This window comes from Aphelocoma coerulescens, chromosome 5 (genome assembly GCF_041296385.1).
Source record: "Aphelocoma coerulescens isolate FSJ_1873_10779 chromosome 5, UR_Acoe_1.0, whole genome shotgun sequence".
Lineage (NCBI taxonomy): Eukaryota > Metazoa > Chordata > Aves > Passeriformes > Corvidae > Aphelocoma > Aphelocoma coerulescens.
Window position 1 is genome coordinate 31,236,527 of NC_091019.1, and position 24,338 is coordinate 31,260,864.

The window sequence follows — 24,338 nt, forward strand, 5'->3', positions numbered from 1 at the left end:
ACATTTGCTGGTGCAGGCCATTGTGGATTTCATAATAAGGTTCAGTTTTTCATAATATTCAAAAGATAGCTGTTAAACATTAATCTGTGGACAGATGTGACCAGGTTGTACTTGCACAAGAACTCAGTGCTTTCTAAGGATACAGATCTTCACAGTATGCAGAGGAATGTTTTTGGAGTGTTTTCCTAGTAAGTAGGTTAGGTAAACACATTTTTTTCAACGAGATTAAGATTATTTGCATTTCCTCTTAAGCCTGAAATATCAGGTAGCTTTGGCAGGAAGAATGCATCCTGGTTCAGAAAGCTTTGATGTCAAGAAATGTGAGAAAAACGTATTAGAGATGGATGAGGTTTTTGCTCTGGGTTTCAGCCTCTTTTTGGCTTGGCCCTTCAGCAAATTTCACTGGGGAAGAGCACATAGCTAGCAGATGGTTGTGCAGGTGCTTGACCCTCACCTGTGTGTGGCCAGCAGGCAATACAGGTATGAATGAGACCTTTTTTTTTTCTTTTAAATTACTTAATCTGATAGTATCAAGTTAATTGAATTAGTTGTATATGGAGTCTTGTACATTTTAGAATGATTCCACATTGTTCTTGAAAGTTTATTTCCATGCTTTTTGAAGTGCACACTTCAAGGAATTTTGTTCATGTATTAATACTACTCCTGGTGATTCAGGCTTGTAGGAGGACTCTGTACTACAAATCAGGAGGATGGCACCCGGAGTGCATGTGGGTGTATGCAGGGTGGGGGAGAGAAGGAGGGTGTTCCCTCCTGCCCCTGGGTACTCTCTATTTGTTGCAGGCTGCAGAGAGTACTTTGCCCTTGTTTGACCCATTACTATCTTTTTTTCTAAATAGGTAAATAGGAAACAGTATTAAATTCTGAAAGAAAACAGAAAGTAACCCCAAACCTGCTGAATGGTTTTAAAACACTGACTGAAGACTTAATACCCGTTTTAATCCTTTTTCATTGTAAACAGAAGAGGTAACAGATAATTGAATGCAGATTAAATAACCTTTGTGAAGGCTAGTGTTCAGGAGAAAGATAAAAAAATGTTTGTGCTGTTTCTTTTTTCTCAGTGTTGAAACTGGAAGTGGTTGCTTAGTGTGAAATATGTAGTACATCCTAGCTTAAAATCTGACCGCTTGAACTGCAGGTCAGGTGCCCAGGTGCCCATATTGTCCTTCTGCCCTGCAGATTCTGTAGTTTGGATTGTCCTGTAGCAGTTTCTGCTCTGCAAGAAACACCTATGCACAGTGTAAACGAGTTGCTTATCTAAAGGTATGACTGCATGGGTAACTCTTGCAAAGCTAAGCTCCAAATTTGCATCATCAGCAGCTTCCTCCTGATCTAACTTCAGTTAATATGAAAGCTCACCCATCTCTCACTGAAGAGTAAATTGCTGGTTTGTGCTCACTGAAGGGTAAAAGTGAACACACTTGTACAGCAGAGCAGCTAACAAGACATGAATTAACATGCTGGTTTATCTTGCAGTAATTTGTTCTGCAGCCATAACCTGATGATGCACAAGGCAGTGAAGCCAAGAGTGCTTCAACATACACTTTTACCCGTGACATTGTTGTTTCTGTCTCTGTTGATTCTGACAACTCTGCCCCTGAGCTGTCAGTGGACTGATAGACGTGTAAATGGTAGTTTTTCTGTTGGTCAGAAGAATAATGGTGCTGAAGCTCTCCTTAAATTGCCTTTGGAGCTCTGTTTCCAAAATACCTAAATTTGCATAAAAATGAATGGCAGCATAAATTTAAAAACTCCTTTGTCTTTTTGATACCTTTTGTAGGTAGATGCTTTGGGAAATGGTCTAATGTCTAGTCTCATGTTGTAATCTCTTGAATTACAAAAGTGGTGGAGATTTTCATGTTGTGTGAGTGGTTTTGTTTTGTTTTGTTTTGTTTTGTTTTGTTTTGTTTTGTTTTGTTTTGTTTTGTTTTGTTGGGGTTTGTTTTGCTTGGTTCTTTTTCTCCAGTGGTCATGACCATTCAGATGCTCAGCTGTCTGCAGTAAGATAACCTTGAAATGTACCGGGACCCAAAGTGGCTCTTTTTCCTCATTTCTCTAGAAGGCTCAGTGCTTTCAGCCTTTGTTGGCAGTTTGTCTCTGATGTAGTGTTATGTTTTGTGATTTAATTAGATTTTGAGTTTCCTGTCTTGGCTTTTCACCAGGTTTATCTTCATAGTCTCAATTGTCCTCTTTCTCTGGGTCCCAGCTGGATTTGTAAAAGTGAAAAGGTAATAGAGGTTTTGGTGTTTTGGTTTGTCTCTTGGGTGGTTTTAAAATACTTCTAATTACATGACAAAAATAAGTTGCTAAATAAAAAAAAACCCCAAAGTCTGATAACTTTCATCTTACATAATCCCAAAACATAATATCATGCTTTTTACAGTACCAGTGATGCTGTCAGTTTAGTAGAAAATACCCTGATAGCTTATTGCAGCCTAGGCTGGTGTCTGTTGTGTTGGCAAGCACACGGGGTTTGCATGGAAATGTGAAGTGCCCTACAAAGAATTCAAGTAGAAAATGCTCACTCATCTCTCTTTAGAGCTTCTGTGCAGAGATTTTGAGTTCAAGACAAAATTAGTAAAATTTTCAGCACTTAATTGTAGCAATTCATGTGCTTCTCTCCTGAATCCTCGAATATGCAGCCCATGTGAATTGTTCTATTTAACACTTTCCCATCAGGTGATGGCTCTAGTTATGTTGTCCTGACATGCATGTTACCAGCAAATTAGGTATTTACAGGACAGACTGTTTTGCAACCTACTCATAAGTCTGACATTTCAGAAAACCCAAGTGTGGCCATTGGAGAGAGGTTGATGGTTGCCTGACCAGAAATTAATTTTGCTATTTGTCAGCATTTCTATCAGATAGAATAAGCTATTTTTAAACTGTTTGTTGCCAACATGACCTCAAAATTAGAACATGTAGGAAAATGGGTTTGGTTTTTGGTGAAAAGGAAATACTTTGGGCAAAATGCCACTTCAGCTTCTCAGACAAAATGTAGTTGAGGAAATCCTATTCTTATCTTCCCTGGGGATTGAGATTCCTGGTCAGAATAAATGTCTGATAAGGCACCAGTCTCATGGGCAACAGTAATGCCTGGGAGGGAGAAGTCCAACAGAATGCTCGCATAAGCAAATGTTATGATAAGGCAATTAGACTGCTGTTTTTCAGAAGTGGTACAGTGGTTGTGTGCTGTCCTCAGTCCTTGCTTTGCTATTCACTGAAGTTTTTGAGATTCAGAATTACCTTGAGATCTTCAAAACTGACACATGAGCCTTACTGCATCTAATTGTATCTGCTTAAGAGTCTGTTGCCTCTTTTGGCAGAGTGGAGTGTCTATGCCCATTTGTCTCTCACTGGAGTGCAAGGTCGGGCAGCTGGGCTGTAAGTCATGTGCTGACCAGATTCCTGTGCTTTTCACTGAAGCAGCTGGAGGGGTGGTTTTGCTCATCGTGCTGTGGCACTGCCAGTCTGCAGCAGGGACAAGAGTGGGTGTCTGTCCTTATGAGCTGAGGTGCCATGCAGAGATTTGCTGCAGTGTGTCTCACCTGCCCAAGGTGATTGAATGGCCTCCCTTGAAATTTTGATTCCTTTAGACTGATGCATAGAGTCCTCTGTCTGCAGTTTGTAAAACAGACTACATAACTGATATTGCTGTAATGCCTCTCTAAGCCTTGATGGAGAATAGAAGCTTTGCAACTCTTCTTAAAACTTTGAGAATTGCCTTTGCACATTCAGAGATTTTAAAATGGCTTATAGCTTGTAAAATAAACAAACCATGTTTATAGAAGAGTGTTGTGGCTTAGCCCCAGGTGGCAGCTAAACCCCATCCAGCCACTTGCTCACTCTTCCCAGTGGGATGGGTGAGAGAATCAGAAGAGCAAAAGTGAGAACTTCATGGGTTGAGATAAAGACATTTTAATACATAAAACAAAAGCCACATAGGCAAGCAAAGCAAGAAATTAGTTCCCATGGGCAGGCAGGTGTTTGCCCATCCCCAGGAGAGCAGGGCTCCATCACACGCAGTGGTTACTTGGGAGGACAGACACCATCACTCTGAATGTACCCCCTTCCTTCCTTCCTTCTTCCCCCAGCTTTCCATGCTGTGCATGGTGCCACATCCTGTGGGATATGCCTGTGGTCAGTTGGGCTCAGCTCTCCCAGCTGTGTCCCCTCACAACGTTTTGTGCCCTGCAGCCAACTCAATGGTAGGGTGGGGCGAGAAGCAGAAAAGACCTTGACTTAAACACTCCTTAGCAACAACTAAACCAATGTGTTATCAACATTTTTCTCAGCCTAAATCCAAAACACAGCACTGTACCAGCTACTGGGAAGAAAATTAGCTCTGTCCCAGCTGAAAGCAAAACAGAGCTGCTTCAGCTTATTGAGTGGAAAGAAATGTGCGTGCTTTTTATTTTGCACATATGTTCTAATCTCTAAATCCGCTCAAGTAAATTCAAGAAAATATGTTACTAGTTATGACAAGCATTTTGTAGCTATGAAGGACTGAAGTTAACACTTCTTTATAACTAGATAATTGTGATTAAGAATCCTTCAGCAACTTCCCATCCCTGCACTGAGACTGGTTGTTATATCTCATGGCTGTTCTAGGTACCTGCTAGGTAGGGACAGTTGCCTATAGCCTTTGCTGTACATCCCAGCCCTTCACTTAATTTGCATTTGGATTTGGGTTGGTTGGAGTGTCACACCTTCTGGCTTTCAAATGCTCATCAAGCAACTTTGAGCTCAGTGTTTGCTGTAAAAATGGTGTTTGGTGTGGCTGTTTTCTAATGTAGAAATACTTAAGGAATTATCCTATACGCTGAAAGAATGGTTCAGAATGCTGCAAGACCCATGAATAATAGAATTCAAATGCCAGTGAACTTGTGGGTGTGACTATCGTGCTTATTTGCCCTTAAACAATTAACATCACCACACTTAAATTTCCCAGTCCTAGTGATATAGTGGTATTTTCTTTATCCATGGGTATATATTTGAATTGTTACTTCTCTTAAAATATTTCTTTTAATAGATAATGAAAAGGTGGAAGATTCTAGAGAAATTAGCCAGTATCATGCCCCTAAGATACAGTGGGAACTGACTTGTTCAATTATCTGCTGCTTGAGGAAGAAAGTAACAGTTGCTGAAGGAAGTAGTAGGGAATCAGTAACAAAACTCACACCTTTTTGTTATTTTGAATGGCTAAAGTGTGCTATGAGATACAAAACAATTTAGTATTTGTAATTAGTGGTGGGCAGTGATTTTCTATAATGCTTTTAGTTTCTGACTTTTGTGTCCAGCTTTGAAATAGCTGCATTTTGACTTTAAATTTCTTAATGCTAGATATCACAAACTTGAATGGGTCGATTTTTCTCACTTATGTCAAATAGTTTTGACTGGAAGATACTAGCTCTTTTCAAGGTTTAAAATGGTGTTCCAACTGCTTCTAAAGCAGCTTTTGTTCAAAGGCCAGCTATTGACTGTATAGTAAATATCTATATATTCTCTAGTTTATGCAATCTAATGGGAAATAGGCATATATAATCCAATTAGATTTTGTTGCCTTGCATTCTGCAGCATTTTTTTTTTCAATCAAAATGAGATGTCATGGTTGTAAGAAGGCTTCTTTTTCAGGAAAGATGACCAAATCTTAAGAAGCCTTTCAGTATGTCTTCAATATTCCCCACTTTGTATCCCGTATGATTTTACTTCTCTAGGTGAATATCAAGTATTTTTATTAGTAGTAATTTCTCTGATAGCTTCTTGGCTAATTGTAGTTTGAATCTAGTAAAGGTGAGCGTGTCTAAAGTGTAGATTGGGTTGTATTAGAAATTGATACATAAAGGCATAGTGTATACTATGTTTTGAGTTCTAGGCTTTAGAAGTGTATTTGCAGCACTGTCTTCCCCTTTTGAAGAAGTGCATTTCTCACTTAAGCATAAGAATTCTGCCAGTAGACTAAGCACAGGCTGGACTGTTCCCCTCAGTCAAAGCGTGAACCTATCTCGTGTACTTAATGAACAGCGCAAGCACCCAATTTTAGGAGCAGTTTTAGAGCTATGAATCCTTGCCTTGCGTGAGTGCCTTGGAAGCTTTTGCTATTGGTGTCCTACTTGGTTGCTTTAGGTGGGTGTTAAAATTTGGGGAGGCAGGATTTCATGTGCATCACTCTTCAAAGCTTCTCTGTCTGCTATTTTAGGAAACCTTATCCTCCCAGTAATAGTTATTACTGGGTCTAATGCTTCAGTTGCTGTGGAAAGATGTTAAACAAGTAATGTGGATTTGTGTTTTCCATTTTGAAGTGAATATCCATCTTTCTCTGAATCTGTGTCCAAAATATTTTTCTTTCACAGGTCCTTCCATTCATCTTTGCAAAAGCTCAGGATCGTTTGTCATGATAGTGTTTGACCCGAAGTGGCTAAATGCGTGTTTGGTCCCTATTGGCAGTATTCTTTTTTTCTTCTTCTAGGACGTGAAAATCTGAGAAATGAACAAATTACGGCAAAGCTTTAGGAGAAAGAAAGATGTCTATGTGCCAGAGGCCAGCAGGCCTCATCAGTGGCAGACTGATGAAGAAGGTGTTCGTACTGGCAAGTGTAGCTTTCCTGTTAAGGTAAGAGTTTCTGCCTTTCTTTTGGATATCCGTGAGGTACTCTTGCCATGAATTATTATTTGGGGAGCTTTGGCAAGCATAAGCCAGAGACATGCTTCATTACACACGGACCTATTTTACAGTCAGCTCTCATTGCAAAGGATGTGGCTTTTTTCTTAAAACCAGATGACTCATGTAACAAATGCCTTGGAAAATCAGTCTGAGATATCCTACATTATTATCTAGTTGAAATAAATCATGTAGCTAGGTAGAGGAGTAATACAATCTTTGTCTTCATTTTTCTGGAAGGTCAGAAATGATAGGCCTCTTGGATTGTGTGGAAAGGTACTCAGTTCTCTCTATTAAAAGTGTAGTTGTGGTTACAGTTTGACTTGTAAGGTAAGTGGTGGGCTGTGCTTGGAAAGCAATCCTTCCTCCCTCTTGATAATTGAAAATATTGTCAAGTAGCACCTGAGATTTCGACCAGTGCATGAGGTTAGAAGCACTTGCTAACTTCTGGGAATGCCTCTGTGCTGTGATTTTGTGTGTGTGTATGACAGACTATTAATGCATATGAAACTGAAATTACCTTTTAAAATTCTGATAACTCATTCCAGATTATCAGGTATTATAAATAGGTATTTTCTTTTTTGTGTCCAATTCTCCTTCCTCTTTATATAAGAAACAATATTTTAATATTTTAGAATAGTATTTAATATTAATAAATACCAGAATAAAAAGAAATATAAAATTTAGGGTGGCTTGTTGCATATGCTCCCCATTCTTCCTCAGGGTACACTAATAGTAGAGCTATAATACATTAGAAGCAGATGACGCTTGGGGAAAGCTATTGAGTTAAATATCTATGTACAAGGAACACAGTCTATGGTTCTGACACCTAAGGACCTTTCATTAGTTTTTCTCTGTATTGTGCTTAAAGTAATTCTGTCTGATAGTTAAACATGTGATGTTGCTAGGTGGAATTCTTTGAACTGACTGTTTCGTATTTTTGTGAAGTTGTGGATTGGTGTAGATACGTGGTAAGTATGAGATAACTTTCACACAAGGTTAATGCCCTGCTTTACCCTACTAGAGTTGCTTATGTGTGCTTTTACATATACTCAAGTGTATACAACATTTCTAGTTCATGGCTGCTTGCTTATTTTTGTCTTGAGCTATTTTTCTGCTAAGAGGAAGGAACTGTAATTCAGTACTAAACAGAGATGGTGTTTTGCCAAAGCTTTGAAAGTAATTGCTCTGTGAAAGCTCAAACTTAGATTAAGGTTTAACACTGTCTAGGAGAGAACAGAGTTGTAAGTTTGAGTCTGGTTATTTTTTCATAACTTAGGTATTACACAGGTTGAAAAGCAAAGTGCTCAATTTCTAGGCATTTAGTTTTATTCAAACTTTTTCAATCCTTTACTGAACACAAAGGGTGTGAACCACTTCTCACTGTTCAAAGACTGACTTTTTTAAAACTCTCAGTCAGGACTTGCACTTCTAATGACAAGTACTTCCTGTATTTAAATGAAGCATTCATCTATTCTGGGCACATGTACCCAAAGTCAAAAAAGGTTTTGGCCTATTCTGTGGTGAAAAGGTGTAGAAATGGATGAATCTTTGCATCCTGTCATCATAATGGAACTTATGTGCACTCAGTAGTCTGCTTTTAATTTGTTGGAATTAATTTAATTTTTTCTTTGGAAAAAAATGCTCTTGAGGTAAATATAAGGTACGTTTCTTAATTTGGTCAGAATGGTAGACTATTAATATTTAAAGAACTTGCAATTAGGTGAAAACGTAAATTCAGAACAATTTGATAGTAAGAGTTGTTTTATCTTATTTGTTTAGAATTATTGTCCAAAATAGTGTGTCTTGGTATGGACAAAGTGGAAATTTTTATAAGGCTTGAGATGCAGAGTGGGTGTTAACTGGTGTTTAATAGATAGAGACAGGAAGTATGCCATTGTGAGGGAACGAGATAAACCAGATGTGTAGTCATCGCTTTAGTGGGTGGTACTGTATTTTGCTCACAGAAAGAACTTTGTGCTATTGAAGGAGAGTATCCTGTTATGGGTATTTTTTGGAAATTCATACATACCAGGAAAAGTATGCAGTCTCCTATGTCCTTAAATATCTGATGGGGTGACTTTTCTTCCTGATGCTCCTCAGTGGAGCAGAACAAAGTGAGATATTTTGGGAAGAATGGTTAATGAATAGGAATGCATTCAAATCTGAAAGATAATGAATATACCTTAATTTTCCTTTAGGCTTTGCAGTGGGAATTACAAAGTGGTCCATTGTCTGTAGTGTAGCAGCTCAACCACACTTTAATATGTTGGGGGGCAGGGGTTAGCCTGTTCTTATTTATTATGATTTGCATTGCCCACTCTCTAAAAATCATCGTCTGTAATTCTTTGGAGCTCAAAGCGTAACTGAGTAGCAAGACCAGAATCTGGCTTTCGCAGGGGTGGTGAAGACTTCACCTGTATTTAGTGAAGACCTGAGAATTCTTGACAAATGTTGCTGCAGCTGTCTGTAAGATTTTCTGTTTGAAAGTAAAATAGAGTAGTGTAGTAGCAGCCAGGTTGTGGGCTTTGTTTCTTCTAATGCTTGCTATTTTATTTAGGTAAGACTCTAATACTCTTTTTTTTTTTTGAGATCGAGAGAAGACTAGTACAAACACGTAAAGGAACGTTTGCCCTTGGTTTCTCTTGTAAAGAAAAGATCTCTTAAATTGGTGTGGTTTTTAACTTCTTGCCTTTGGGCATTTATATTTTGCCCAGAGGTTGGATGTTTGTAGAGTGCTACCACAGATTTATCCTTTTTTAGATGTTACGGAGCATGTGGGAGCACTTTGAAAGTCATGTTGCAAGTAGGATTTCATCCTGCCTTCAGGCTTCATTCTGTTAGTGTTGGACAGGGATTCCAGTAGCTGCTCATTCATTGTGTTTGGAGGATGCTGTACTGCAAACAGATTTAATGTTACTGAAAGGTTTTCCCTGTTGACGTGTTTCTAGAAGCTCTTCCTGTGCTATGTCCACAGCTGATCCCTATTTTTAAAGTCCTTAAGTGTTCTGTTGGATTTTGAGCAAATCTGATACATCTATGGTTCATCTTCTCTTTGGGGAGAAGATAGTCTGTGGAAAGTAGGGCAAAATTCCTGTTATGTTCCTTTATGTTGCTTTAAAATTCAGGGAAGTAGATTCGATCCACAGTTGGTTCTCTCCAGTGCTGTGCTCATGAATTTGGAGGTGGTAATAATCATGGATGCATACTGTTCCTTTTAGTCAATAGCACTCTTTTTTGTTTTGTTTAACAGTCTGTTCTTCAGCTGGTTGGTGAGGCTGTGCTGCATGTAGCCAGCTATTGATCATATTTTCTCAGTCATCTTAGTGTGTATAGATGTAATTACAGATAGCTTTTCTCTGTGTTGGAAATCTAACCACACTTGATGCAGTAACCTGACACTCAAAGACAGGGCCATGCGATGGCTACTGACTTTCCTGTACTGCTCTTCTATGTAAACTGCTTTGAATCCACTAAAGTTAGATTGAAAGAAGAGCCAAGGAGAGACAGGTCCTGTCTGTTAGCAAAGGTATGAAAAGAATGTTAAACTTGTGTTTAGAAAAGTGACTTGCACGCTTTTGCTATTCCATTGGAAATATAAATGATGTTGCTCTCCTAACTTTGGTAGTGTGGAGGCATAATACCTTGCAGCTTTTATAGATGTTCAACAAGAGTTGCCCCATTATTAAATGTGGCACTGGTACATGTGCTGGAAAGTCTGTGCAGAAGTCTGTTTTCAGGGAAAAATTCTTTTCCTCTGTCCTAACAAACTGAAAAGTAAATACTGTGTTTCAGTAGTGAATCCTTCCTCTGAGAGAAAAACTGTGCCAGATACATGCAATACATAGGGGCCTGAGATGAAGTGATTGTATTTAAAACTATTCAGAAGCTGAATATTCTAACAGCCATTATAGCTGTGCTTATCAGTGCTGTAATTTATTTATTCACAATTTTATACATTATAACTGCAATAAATGAAGTTCATTGACGTACACATTTTCAAACTTGCTTTCTTGCTCAGACACTACCTCACCAAAAACATGCAGCTGTTCTGCGGTATAATGACTAAAATATTTGACACTAGGGCTTCTTTTGTCTGAAAAGCCTTTTAGAGTGTCCCTCTGGGTAAGTGGTTTTCATTCATACAAATGCACTTTGGAGTAACTGGCATGTGAAATTTATATCAGAAAAATTAGGTCATTTCCTTTTACCTTAGAGAACTAAACAAACCAAACATTTTCCAGTTCTTGGTGGTTCTGACCAAAAGGATGTGTTAAACAGAATATTAACAGCTGGTTGCTACCTGTTGTTCTAGAAGATGCAACAGTTGTGTATCTTGGATAATTTTTGTTCTGTCACTTCCATATTTTTGGTGGTCAGTCTCTTTTAACGTTAAGGCATCTAAGGCTACTATTGCATATCACCTGCAAGTTTACATGCATTTTTTTATTCCACCTGGAAGACTGAAGATGTCAGTGAAAAAGCTGGTGTGGAAGAGTAACAAGCCACATTTCTATCTCTGGCATCCAGGGTTTGCTGCTGAGTACCTGGTGTCATTGGAGTTAGCCTTTCCGCTGAATTTGATTTCTGTGTTAGTGTTAACAAATAACAGTTGTATGGATACAGTTGTACTTTTGTATATAAAAGAATTGACTTTTCAGAACAAGTCTCTTGAACTGTTTCCTATCTAACCCTTGCTTTGATGGGAGATGTTTGGAAGACACTGTATTACTTTATATTCAAGAAGAGACAGAAGGAAAGGGAGCTACTGGCACAAGCCCTGTAGAGTATCCTCACTGGGACCTGTGAATGTCATTTCTCATCCCTGGGGTCCCTGTGTTTGGGTTGTTGAGCTGAACATGGTACTGCTGAAATCACAATCAGTAGGAGATAGGCCGTTTCGGTCACTTTGCTTTGTGCTCTTACACCACTCGTGGCTGCCCAGTTGTCCTCTTTAGTTTTGGAATTTGCATATTGAGCTGTATTGCTTAATGTCAAATTTATAAATCTCATATTAAAAATAACTTCTTATTTTTAATAAGTTCATAAATACAGCTTGCATGCCATTCTGTTTCTTCAGGTCAGAAAGACTGGTACCAGCACAGGTAACTGTGGCTTTTATTTTATGTCTTAAATGTGCTTCTAGTTTGAAATAATAGCTGTGAAAGAATTTTCCAGCGTGATGCTGAAGTGCCTTTAAGTTAAGCATGTGATATTTTTCGCTGTGAAAGCTTGAGGTCCTTAAATGGTCTTTGGAAACTATGTTAAGTATTTTTAAGAAGTTAATGTGACAAATCTGCTGATTTCTGAAATGTTGCACAGCCTTACACATTAAACACTAGAAATCTCTACCTTTGAAGGCCTGATGTTAGCAATGAACAGTAACCATTCCTATTGAATGCTAACCCTCAGCAAGCAATGGTACATTTTAAAAATCCTGCAGCATTTAACATCACAGGAAAAAGGCTGGAAGACAGCTAATTATAAAAGATGGTGATTATAATGGAAGGTGTGAAGCTTACCACAAATATATTCCTATACATTTTTGTCATGGCGGAAGGAATGTAAGGCAATCCCTAATCTTTTCACCCTTGTGTTCAACCCTTAGTTTTGTTTGAATAGCCTTGCAGACGAGGTTTTAAATGAAGCTTCTTGCTGAGTTTTAAAAACCTCCTGTCTTTGGCAAAGGTGAAATTCTTGAATAGTTTAATAAACTTCACATTGTTTTAAAGATAGGACAATTAAAATGGTTTGAATGGCCTTGCAGAAATATTTATTTTAAATGTAATTTATCTGTTGGAAATCAAAAAGTTCTTATTGGATTATACCTCTTAATTCTGTTTTTTAAAATTAGGAGATATCCACTGTCATACATGGAGACCAAATGTTTTGCAGGAGTTGAAAAGGTAGAGTGTGCACCTGTGCAGTGTGTGTATAAAACTTGGTGGCATCAACACTTGATTTTCCTTTATTTTTTCTTTTCCTTTTTTAAAAGAAAGTTTGAAATTTATTAAATAATGCTGAATTCCTGGAAAGATAGGAATTGCACATCAGAGCATATAGTTGAAAACCGAAGTCTGACAGTACATATGTGCAACTGTGAGGGGACTAGGAGAAATAGTGTGTTTAAGCCTCATCAAGGGAAATTTAGGATATGCATTAGCAATAACAATTCAGCAAAATAACATCCCTTTCTACAGTGAGACGTGTAAACTACTGGGTAGAAGGTCTAGCTTACTGATCTCCAGTTACAGAAATGTCATAATACTTCAAGGCTGACTTCTCTGATGTAGATGTGGAAGTAGATCCTGCCCTGAAGCAAGTGCTGTCCTACATAACCTTTTGAGTTCCCTTTCTGCCTCATTTTAGGGATTTGTAAGAAAATTAAGAACATAGCATTTGTGAATCCTGTATTGAGCTTCTCTACTTCATCTTCAATATTTCTAACTGGAAATGTTTGTTATTCCCTCACAGTGTTGTTTCTGTTGACAAGGATAAAGGCCATGTGAGAACCAGTATGTGAAATGCACAGTGTGGCTCTTAGGTGGGTGTAATGTAAAAAATAAGGAGAACTACTGATAGATACTGCTTTAGATTCTTTTGATCTCCTCTACAATTCCTGCTTTTGGGGATTTAACAGGTTGATGAGACATTTTGATTTCTGGTTACATGTATAGCATCCTAACTAACCTATAGCTTTGACTAAGCAAAATTAAGCTTTGTTGATGCTTAATCATAGAGTTTCTGTTGTCTGTGCTTCTGTAGCTCTGTCTGAGCAAACTGAGCAAAATCTGTTTCAAACTGATAAATTTAGAAAGCAGGAGCATGAGTGTGAGAGGAGAGAAATAAAGTATTGAACATTGGAATGTAAATCTTAGAAGTCAGTGGAAATAGCTCAGCTTTAAGACATATCCAGGATTTCTGGATTTAAGCTTACATCTACTTGCAAGACAGCATTTCACTCTTAAACTTTGGAGCTCAGGCTTTAATTCTTGAGCAATACCAATTCTAGAAGCATATCAGCACGTGCAGATGTCAAGTAGTCAGTCTTACTGTTGCAAATAATACCCCAGAACTTACACAGAGGAAGAAAGAAGAATGTTGTTGCCTCTAGGAAAAATACCAAGAAATGCTGGTGCGCTTCTCTTCATGGCAGCTCGTTTCCCAGCACAGGACACCTTGGCCAAGACTTCAAGTAACCTCATTTCCTGTGTCCGTGTAGTTTCAAATGTAATCCAAAGAACCTAATCTGTTACTGCAAATAAAACAGTGCATTTGAATATCTGCTGATACTCAGTTATTTGTGTAGCTGAGTCTGTTTCGAAGAGAGACTGTAAAAGCATATTACCAGACATGAACAAACAGAACTGGCTTGAGTGAGTTGTCCAGGCTGAGGGAGCTCTGGTGAAGGATCTTCTTTTTGCCAGCTGTTATTGTTGAACTTTAAAACTTTGAAAACTGAGTCAGCCAAGTATTTGGGAGAGAAATGAAAACAAGAAGATCAGGGCAGTATTGCTTGTACTAGGACACAGATGGTGTCCTTTCATTTCTGACCTGATATATCAGCCCTTGATGTTTCAGTGGGAGCAATTTCAATAGCATGTATTTGGGAGAAGACAGTAGGAAAACTTCACCAGAAACACTTGATATGGTAACTTGAGTTATTGGTTTTTAGATGAAGTTGGAAAAAGGTTAAAATGTTGAAAAATAATAAAGTTTCTCAAGCACTTTTCGAATTCTAAGGATACTCTGCTGTGTGCCAGTTTAACTTGTTCCTGTGTCGACTGCTTTATGTTTGGCTTGAGACTGATACCAAACACCACTATCAGCAAAGAGAACAAAATAAGTGATGAAGAGAGAAAGTTTTTTGGTTTTTGTTCAATTGGCTGTACCATAATTTCATCTTCTTTTTGCTAAAAATGTTAATATAAGCAGTGCTTCTATTTAATAATGTTTACATTAGGGACTTTTCTCCAACAGCCTCTGAAAGTATTTTATTTGGATTAGAGCTTTTATGTTATGTTACTCTGTATGTGGACTCTGCCCACATGGATTTTAGCTTTCTGTAAAAGCACTGGCGGTTAATTTCTGGTGTAACGATTAAATCTCTTACAGAACATCTTATGTCCGAGAATTGCTGATGTCATGACTATCATTCACTGGTTGCTATGGAAATTAAGTAGGAGTGCATTCAATATTAATACTGCATTCCTGCTATGTGCATTTTCCTGATGGAAAAGTACTCACTTTCTCCAGGAATGCAAGCTGCAACAATCCCTGTGACAAGAAATGCTCTTTGCAAATATGTCATGAGTACTCCTTTCCTTACAGTTCTCAAAGTCTTCATCCACCACAGCATGACAGGCAGTTCACATGGATTTCTGTGTGTATCCAGTACTTACGTGTCCCAGTCCTTGAGTGTGTTTGTGGTAATGTCCTGGCGTGGATTTGCATGAGATTTTACTAATATAGGACAGTTGCTGCCCAGGCACTTCAACAGTATGTTTCTTCTCCTTTAGTTTGAAAGGGAAGTTCCTTTCAAAGATCCTTAAAGGTTTTGTATAGAAGTGTGGGATTTGTGTATCTGCTTTTTAAAGTGGTTTCCATGTAATCTCTTTCCGGCAATTTAATGACAGAGTTTAACAATAGTTTATTTTTCTTAAGTCCTGAATTCTGGTGTTTAACTTTCATTTCAGGCTCTAACTAGTAGCTGCATTTCCTTTATTAAATTTTGAAATGTCACTCATAAAATTCTGCTGCACTAGTAAGTTGAGCCAATATTTCAAATTGAAGGCTAAATTGAGATATATTTACAATTTAACACTTGTTTTTAAAATATAAACACTAGAAGAGGTTTCACTCTTTGACAGAGTTTTTTGCCAATTTTCTTGAGAAAATATTTTTTCTTTGATTACAATCCATTAAAAGCCAGATAAATATTGTAGCACTGGTTAAATACAGGAGCCATGTATATCTGCTCTCATACTGATGGGGGAAAATTTTTTAGAAAGAAGCTTGAAGGCATCTGGTTATAGACTTAAAATTTATGTTTACAAGGAAGAAAAGTATATTGGCACATATAAAGAATTAACACACCACCACTCCATCCCAGAAAAAGAAAAAACCAAAGCAAGAGGAATTTTGAAATTGCCTGTAAAATGTTCAACACCAGTGATAACGATGAGCTTCTGGTGCAGTGGCAAGAACAAGTTTTTTTTCATTTTTTATGAAGGGCTAAAAGTGTAACATGTAAATGCAAACAAAGCACCTTTTGTCCTCTGTATCATAAAGAAGTATTGTGTGACAGTGTAATTTATTTTATAATTCAGAATTGATTGATGCTCAGTGAGGTCTGTGGATTGTACTCTTTTGGTGTGGATAGATGCACTTGATATGTGTAATAATGTCTCCATTCACGGGAGTGGAAGCAGTATTGACAACTGCAGCTAAACTTGCCGTCTCCAGCAGCAGTGGCATGGCTGATTGCTCAAAGTTGGAGCATGGGACTTGAATAGAGGTTTGGCAACACAGGGGAGAGTGGTTGTCTGTTTTGCAGTGTGACATGAGGCAATATTTACCCTGCTCTGTTTCTGCCTTTTCCAAGCAAAAGGCAGGTTGCCAAGTACAGGAGCTGAATGGTTTGAATCTTCAGTTGGAAGCATTTTGGCTGCACTGGAGTAAATGAGATGTGCAGATAGGTCAGGAAATCTGAAAGTTGCCTTCTTACATGGATGATACAAATGGTCATGCAAACTAGATGGTTCATTCCTTACACATATTTTTTTTTCTGTCCAGTATAGACCTCAGTCTTGTTCCTGTCTATATCACTCTCTTCTTAAAGAGAAGTTACCAAACCCAAAACTTTCTCATGACAAATATGTACAACAGAATTTCTGCATCTCTGGAACTTCTCTCAGAGAAGTCATGGCACAACTGAGTAGTCGCTGATGTACATATGTACTTCCAGACACATAGTAATTGCATCTTTAGTTGTTACTGTTTGTGTATTTTTAGGATTAAAATGTTCCACTTTGTGTTCTGGAGAAATGAAGATGTTGCACAAGTGTTCAGCAAGCTTAACTGAGGGAGTACAGTTGCGGTTTTGGCAGCTCCAGTATTCAATTATAAAGCTTCAGCCTCACAGAGCTCATTTTGAAAAAGCTCTAAAGAGTCACATCTCTTTTATTTACCTTCTAGTTTCAGTGCAATTTATTTTTCAAGCTGTTCTCCAGCTGTGAGGGCTGATTTAAATGAAATTCTTCCAGAATTGTTCCATCCACATTTAACTCTGTTTAAAAAAAATGCCGCATAGTGAGATTTAATGCTAAAGCTCTCTGTCACTTAAGATATTTTAAATCTTTCAGCAGTTTAATGATACCTGCTCCTCTTCTGGAGCACCTTGCCTTGCATGAAAAAACCTCAACTTTCCAATTTCTTTTAAATCCTTGAAACGGTCTTGATTTTCTCCGCACAGTTGAATCTGTCAGTCTAAGGGTGCTTCAATATGGTGCTGTGAGTGAAGTGGTTTTTTGTCTATCTAGCTAAGTCTAGTATCCTAGTTAATGAAAGAAAATCTAAGAGATTTTAAGTGACTCCTGACAGAATAGTCTGTCATAGAGTGCAACTTCTTAATAGGTTATTAAACTTGGGTTTACTACTGCATTAAATGACACAAGCATTGATTCTGATATTTTAAAACCACTTATTCACTCTCTAGCTAGCCTAGAATCTAAATGCCAAATTGCATACAACTCTTATAATGGCAAGTAAATTGGGGAAAGTTTCTTTCACCTGTAGCTCTGATTACAAAACTTCAGAAAGGTTTTGATAGTTTCTCTAGTTTTCTTCAAGAGTTAAGTATTTTGAATAAGGATATGAATTTTTCTGAGAGAACACTTCCTTTCACTATCAAAAAGAACTATGATTGGAAAAGGCAGGGAAATTGGAAAAATTAAAGCTAAAAGGTAGAGTGTAAAATTAAACTATAGTACCCTGAACACTACACTCTGATGTATTTCTTGTAATTGCTTTCGCTATAGGCTAATATTCTGGGTTGTAAATTTAAAAGCTTTGAAGCTTGGAAGTTTCTATTCACTGATGTGTAGCTAGGGGTTTTTTTTAAGCAGTGCTTGGTAAGATGAATACGTAGAAAACAGGTTTGGTTTTGTTGGTTTTTGTTTTTGTTTCTTTTTTACCCCCCTCTTTTTAAGAATGATGAATGTCTCAGTGTCCATATAACAGCCTGTTGTTGTAATGAAGATAAACAATTTTGGTTTACAATTTTAAAAAAGGAGGGAGTGGGCAAATTTCTCGTATTTGGACATTAACATTCAAAAATATTTGGTCATCTTACTGTGTAGTGTAATTCGGTTTTCAATGCGAAATATATTTATCATTATTAAAAAGTAATTTATTCACCATCATCTCTCTATTGATGTAAGGTTTTCATGTTATGATAGTAAAAAAAATTACTAAACTCATGATGAATAAGCAGGAAAATACAGTTTTCAATACTTTTCAATTACGTATTTTCCCCTAAGTAAGGAAAGTCTGTCTTTCCCTCAAAATTTCTAGTTGTATTACACTGTTCTCCTGATGCTGGTGCCCCCATATATGTACACAGTCAAACCTTCAAATGCATGTTCGAAAGAAGGCTGGCAAAGTGCTGGTAATGTCTATCACATCAGCTGTACTGAGATTAATTCAGAGCTTGGATTCATCAAAACCCAGGGAGTTTAACGAGCTGCTATTAAGCTTTTCTTCCCATACTTTTTCCTGCAGTACTTGGGACATGTTGAAGTGGATGAATCCAGAGGAATGCATATCTGTGAAGATGCTGTGAAGAGGCTGAAATCTGTATGTATATTTCCTTAATGAAAAAGTTGGCACTGGGGCTGTGAGCGTTACTGGAAAGGTCCATTCGGCAGCAGTGCTTCAGCTAAAGACTGAACTTTTGACCCATGTTAGGAGTAACAGTTGGCCAGTTTGAGAGCACTGCTGCTCTTGGGGGGACATGCTAATCTGATGATTAGAGGGAGAGTTACAACTGTTCTTTCTACTTGCAGAAACTATTTGCAAAACAAATGTGTAAAAATTCTCTGTGACCTTTCAGGCTAAGTTGGTACCCACATGGGACTTCAACCATTGGTTTTTAACAGCTTCTCCCTCTCTCTCTTTTCTTCTCCCCCTCTCTCTCTTTCCCTCTGTTGCTTGCCACTTTAATAGTGACTTAATTCACCATTATTATAAAAAATATTACTTGTTTTAGGATGCTTTTTTTTTCTAATGCACTGCAACATTGTAGTCATGCATGAAATAATCTGGCTTGCATCTGCTCAAAGTGGCCTGAAGGCTGTCTAATTCTGATATGTCATGAAGTGGGCTGCTCTTAGTTTGGCTTCTGTGAACGTTTGCTCCTGTAAATGGCACTCGTTCAAAGCTCTTTGTATTTCTGTGGCTCATTTGAAGAGGTCGTCATCTCTTTCCTGCAGTAATAATACCACAAAATCCTGCGGAAATAGCAAACTCCAGAAAGGCAGTGATCAGTCTGTCAAGGAACTGAGGCTTTAACATCATTGAAAAGAACAGGAGAAAGGACATGAAAAACTTGAATTTTGAATAGAGATGGAGAACTGCAAGCCTTGTCATCACTTCTCTTATATGTTTTATCTATCTACCTTCTTCAGTATGCATTTAGTGGAAGAAACCCTTGTATCCTTGCAGCTCAACGAGATTACTACAAGTCCGTCAAACCCTTCCTCTGCACTTCTACTGACTTAAAATATGTGCCACTGGACATCCCTTTTCTTTCCTCACCAAGTCTGAGAGTTCAAATGGCTTCCATCTAAACCTGTTTATCCCTTCTTACCACACAGCAGAGGATTATAGGTTATCTTTTCTGCCTTCTGTTGTGCTGTAAAGTTTGTGAATTGGTTTAGTGCTCTGATTAAAATCAAGTCTTTTCATTCTTTTCTTATCTAATGTATAGTAACCTGTTAAAGCCACATCCCATCTGTTTCCATTCAGTCCACAGTGATTAGTGATTGATTTTTATTAAAAAGGGCCACACAAAATAAAAATTAGTTTCTTTGTTCTGTGGATTTAGTTTATGTACCTAAAAGTGCAAGTACTGACCGCATAATCAATTGCATCCATTTTTGTCTCTTTCTGATTTTTATTCTCTCAGAATACTTTCTGTTAGCACACCAAATAGCACTGCAATATCTACTTTATGCAACTTCTCTCATTCTCTCCCCTGTGGAGCTATGCTATGAAGTAGCTGTTCTCTAGTTTATAAAAATCTTACAAGTCCACAAGCCAGCTAAGTGTAGCTAAGCCTATAATTAATGAGACATAGTAAAAGCATAGCACCCAGTTTCTTCTGGAATCTGGATTTCCAGGATTGTGATTCTTGATCACCTGAATTATTGATTCAAACGTCAGACTTGGATATCTAACTTTTACAGTTGGTCAGCATTTTCTGGAAGTAAATAGTAAAGTTTCCCTATTCCATGTTATGTCATTATTCCAAATTGTGGATGGCATGAATTTACCCATTCTCTTAAATTAACATTTTTCTTCAGATAATTTTGATTTCTGCTGTTTGATGTGTGTATGTACACCAGATACAGGTGTGCATCTCTTACAATTGCTATTTGTCTCCTTTGTCAGTGTTGGAAGTTGAGAAGTAGAGGTGAAATTCTCTTTGGGCCCCAAGAGGAAGATTCAGATTACTGAAACTACTTTGTGTGCTTTAGTTGTTAGACTCTATCAGATCCAAGGTTAATTTGGAGCTGCTCACTGCAATTCAAGCCCTGCCCCTCACCCCTAGCACATGGGTTTTAAACCAGGGGTATTTCTTTAGGGCATCACCATTCCTGGAGGCTCTTTCTGTATGAGACACTGTCTTAATTTAGCAGAAGCCAAACACTGGGTGATATTTCAGTGTGTGAGGAATGTGGTAAGAAAACAGTTTGTTCTTCAGGTAGTCTCTTGCTTTCATAATATGTAGTTATTTTGATGGGCTTTCTCTTGATTTTGAAAGAATTACAAGCTTGAGCTGCAGTGCTCAAACTGAAAGACTAGCTTAAGGGAAATTGGACTTCACTTTTAAAGTGGTTAAATGACATTGAAGTGTATGTGGTCTATTTTAAACTTTATTCTCTGCAAGTAAGGTGTAGGTTTTATAAATCCAGTCATTAAAAATTAGAATTGTTGAAATATTTGTATCCTGTAGCTTCCAAAAATTAAGTTCTCTCTGTCTTTTCTTATTTTAATAGATACATTTTTGCCTCTTAATTCTTGTTGTACAGTAGTTGGCAATTCATTTTGGGACCTGAAGACTTTTCTTTTATAGGACTCATTACTGGATTTTAAAACATTTTATGGAATTTGCTAAGAAGAATACAGAACCGTGTTAATCTTGACTTTAGGAATAGCTTAATTACTGCTTTGCTTTTTGAAAGAAAAGATGCAAAAAATATCTCTGTCTCTTTATTGTGGGAAATAACCTTTCAGGGATTTTTTTATTACCTGCTCCTTTAATGTGGTGTAATTGCTTTTTGAGCACTGCATCTTGCAGAACTTGCAAACAATTGATGGGTGAGCATTTTATTCAGATGTTGCTTAATTGACAACTGAGTACAAGAAGCCACTTTTAGCTCAAGAATCCCTCACCCACACTGTACTCTGTTGTTACAGTTTTCGAGCTCTGAAACTGCACACCAACAATACTGTAATTTTCTGTCTGATGAAATGGCATCACAATCTCATTAATAGATCAGAAACCCATGTATTCAGCTATTAGTCTATTATTAACATGGGTTTATATTATCAACAGAACTTGCATGTTTCCTTAAAAGAATATTACCAATGGAACTTATATTATTGCCTTAGTACAGGTATATTGCTATCTTTGTATACATTTAATATCTGATAAGAGTCTTGTAGATGGGCGTGAAGCTCTAAATTGTTTCTTCTGAACCATTTCACCAAATTGCAAATATTTAGTGCCAACTGGAAAGTAACTTTAAGGGCCTTAAGTGCATTTTACTCAGGTGTGGGAACATCATATGAAAAAAAGTGTACTCTCTCATGTCATATTTTGATTTTAAATCAGCTTTAGCTTGTAGTATTGGTTTCTAACTTGCCACTTTTTGTTTTAAATTATGCATTTGTTTTAATATATGTTCTTGTTTTAGCAGGTAAAGAGACATAATTTAATATTTTAAAAAGTGCATTAGTTATCTCTAAACTACATTAACTTAGTGTTGTTTAAAACCCATTTTGCATGATGCCTTTTCCATTAACCTTGTCTAGTTTATTTAAAAAAATAATCTTGTTTAACAACCATTTTTCTGAGAGCAAAATTAACCATTACCTAAAAATGAGGTAGCTTCTGGTGAATCTCTTTAGCTTTTGCTGTCTTTAAAAATCTGTTATTTAGTGTAATGCAATAGTCATTGCTCAACTTGGCAGCAGCATCCAACCCCTTCTCATTATGTACACTACATTGTGATTAATTCATTAGTTCCTCTCCTAGTGTTCAGCATATCCTGTCCAAATACATAACTGTTCCTGCCTCCAAAAATTCTTAAGCTTTTCAGCTGACTGAGCTTGGAGATGTTCTTTATACAGTGTCTCAGTTGACATAAATATGTTACAGATACTTGGTAAAATGTTCTGTGGAAGGACATTGGGCAGAGAGGGACACACCAGCAGGGCCAGCAAACGCGAAGTTGAGATTGACACTCCCTCCTTAACTTGGTGTTTCCTGGATTTTGTTGGCTTGTGTCAGAACCATAGCTTTGATTTAAATATAACCTTGTTTATCAATCAGTTCTCCTGACACTGCCTCAGGATATTTGTGGCAATACTTTTAATATAATAGTATCAGTGATGAACACGTTGGGATTGCACAGTGTAAATATGGGGTCAGGGGCCGTCACAGAGACACTCCCTGTCTGTTCTGCAATTCTCCACCTCCTCCTCATGACTGCTATAGCAGAGCTTTCTTACAAGTGAAGCAGTTTGGAAAGATAGCAGGAACAGGTCTATGCTTCACATCGGCTTCCCTCAAACACAGAGCAGCATGTGGCTGTGCTCACAGAGCACCAGGCCTGATGGAGTGTTCTCTCATGTAGTTTACTTTCCATAGTCTGGTAACAAAATAAAGCTAGTAAACTAAACTGCATGCAAATATGCTTAAAATTGTGTGCTGGCATTTTCTTAATGTGGATTGGGCAATCAGTATAATCGCTTTCCTGAAGAAATTTAGGAAGCTGTAGTTCAGCTTTTGGTATCTTTGCACTTGCCTAACTGTCTCTTCCTGCCTGAGCTGATTTTAAAGGCTGTTCTACCAATCAGTTCAGAGTCGTAGTATGAATAACTAGTATTTGTATAAATATTGCATAAAGCCTTGGAAGGCTTTAGAGAAAGAGGTCTCATTTGTATTTTAGTTTCACCACAAGATTAAGATGAAATTCCTTGCTCTTCAGAGAAGACTGCATAAGATGTGAAGCATAAAAGTAGGATGTAAACCAGGGCAACAAACAAATGGAATAAAATGCAGCAGTACTTACCCCTGCTTTATATCAGCCATACATGCTTCTCCAACATACAGAACATTTGCTTTGGGGAAGAGTGATCAGTACAGAGCAAACTTGACTGCAATTCTGGAGTTAAAACTTTGCATTTCACAAGAACCTGTACAGTATTTTACTTGTTTAACCACCATGTCTGCTGCCAAGTTTGGTTTGTAACCTAACCAAAAGGGACTAAACAAGGGAGAGTGAAAATAAAATAACCACTTTGCATGAAATTGGGGCTGAGGTTTTCTTCTTTCCACCAATTTCAGGGCAGTAGCTCATTAGAATTGTGTGTGTGCCCTTTGATCTGCATTTTCATGGGGTTATTTTCACATTTGCCTGTCGCACCTTCTCATGGATAACTCTAAAACCCCCTTCCTTTCCCTCCAAACCCTATTCTTGTGTGTGCTTGTTGGTTTGAAAACCCTGGGACATTTTAGCTACCTACAGTAATAGCGCTCGACTTGTCCCCCCTGTTCCTCCAGGAAAGGAAGTTCTTCAAAGGCTTCTTTGGAAAAGTAAGTTTAATGCCTTGTTTGTGCTTGCACTATAAGGAGTTACATCCCTGGTATAGCACTGCCATAAAATCAGGGTGTTGAGGGTTCCTTAATCCATTTCAGAATATTTTCTTCTAAACCAGACTTGGAAATATTTTGATCAAAGAAAGAATGTGGTTTCAAAAGTAACCTGAAACAGAAACTTAAATATCTGTGGACTCTATCAGAAATCCAGTGTTCTGAAGTGATTTGGTGTTCCTGAAAAAAAGAAAATTTTCTTTTTTAACCCTTAAGCTTATACCAACCTACATCACCTGGGCAAATACCTACAGAACAGTTGAGGTCTGTGCCTTGTAAGTGCTTCATGCTCAGCTGCCTGGCAGCATGAATTGGTCCCCAAATATTAGCGTTGGTGCCATCTCTTAAACCTTCCTTTTTTGAGCACAGTCCTGATTCAAAGATATATGAAGATGAGATCAGGCTTTCACCTACTATGTTTACCTAATTTCAGCTCAATCTACAGTTTCTGTTGTTGCTCTTGTTTTCACAAGGACCATGTCTTAGATAAGAAGGGAA

At 37.7% G+C, this 24,338-nt stretch overlaps 1 protein-coding gene across 14 annotated transcripts in view; it reads left to right on the forward strand.

Annotated features, from left to right (window-relative positions):
* NUMB (NUMB endocytic adaptor protein) overlaps positions 1–24,338 on the forward strand; it is a 92,799-nt gene that overhangs the window by 51,549 nt on the left and 16,912 nt on the right. For 7 of the 14 annotated variants that reach the window (XM_069017474.1, XM_069017481.1, XM_069017488.1 and 4 more), the window contains exons 2-4: positions 6,488–6,631; positions 18,461–18,535; positions 23,706–23,783. In XM_069017474.1, the coding sequence (XP_068873575.1) occupies positions 6,506–6,631; positions 18,461–18,535; positions 23,706–23,783 (279 nt within the window). In that variant the 5' untranslated portion in view covers positions 6,488–6,505. Of the gene's footprint in view, positions 1–6,487; positions 6,632–13,153; positions 13,224–18,460; positions 18,536–23,705; positions 23,784–24,338 lie in introns of those variants that run through there. The other 7 variants (XM_069017479.1, XM_069017486.1, XM_069017480.1 and 4 more) reach the window with 3 other exon arrangements.